The 424-nt window shown below is 51.4% G+C and overlaps 1 protein-coding gene across 1 annotated transcript; it reads left to right on the plus strand.

Annotated features, from left to right (window-relative positions):
- Positions 1 to 4: 4 nt before the first annotated feature.
- Positions 5 to 175, plus strand: LOC103074666 (calcipressin-1; the record flags this gene model as incomplete). The annotated part of the gene is made up of 1 exon (XM_082930891.1): positions 5 to 175. A coding segment is annotated over one exon (171 nt), but the record flags the coding sequence as incomplete, so codon positions are not given.
- Between the last annotated feature and the right edge of the window lie 249 nt (positions 176 to 424).

Raw genomic sequence — 424 nt, forward strand, 5'->3', positions numbered from 1 at the left:
AGGGGAAAAGTATGAATTGCACGCAGCGACCGACACCACTCCCAGTGTGGTGGTCCACGTGTGTGAGAGCGACCAGGAGAACGAGGAAGAAGACGAGGTGGAAAGAATGAAGAGACCCAAACCCAAAATTATCCAGACCAGGAGGCCGGAGTACTCGCCCGTCCACTTAAGCTGAACTGGCACCCGGACGAAGAATTTTCTGAATCATACTCACGAGAAGGAATCTTTTACTGTGGAAGTGGCCAGTCACAACTTTGGAGGTGGCAGCCTGTGATCGCTGTGGCAGAAATTCCATGTTGCTCAGAAGAGAATCGAGGCTTTGTCTTCTGGTTCTAACGCTGCGCATCAGTCAATGTTCATGGCTCCTGGGAATGTCCTGAGCCAATCACTGAGTTTGGGGTGATCGGACAAGGACTTCTGGGAA

The sequence above is a fragment of the Lipotes vexillifer genome, unplaced genomic scaffold (genome assembly GCF_000442215.2).
Source record: "Lipotes vexillifer unplaced genomic scaffold, Lipotes_vexillifer_v1.1 C27392617, whole genome shotgun sequence".
Lineage (NCBI taxonomy): Eukaryota > Metazoa > Chordata > Mammalia > Artiodactyla > Lipotidae > Lipotes > Lipotes vexillifer.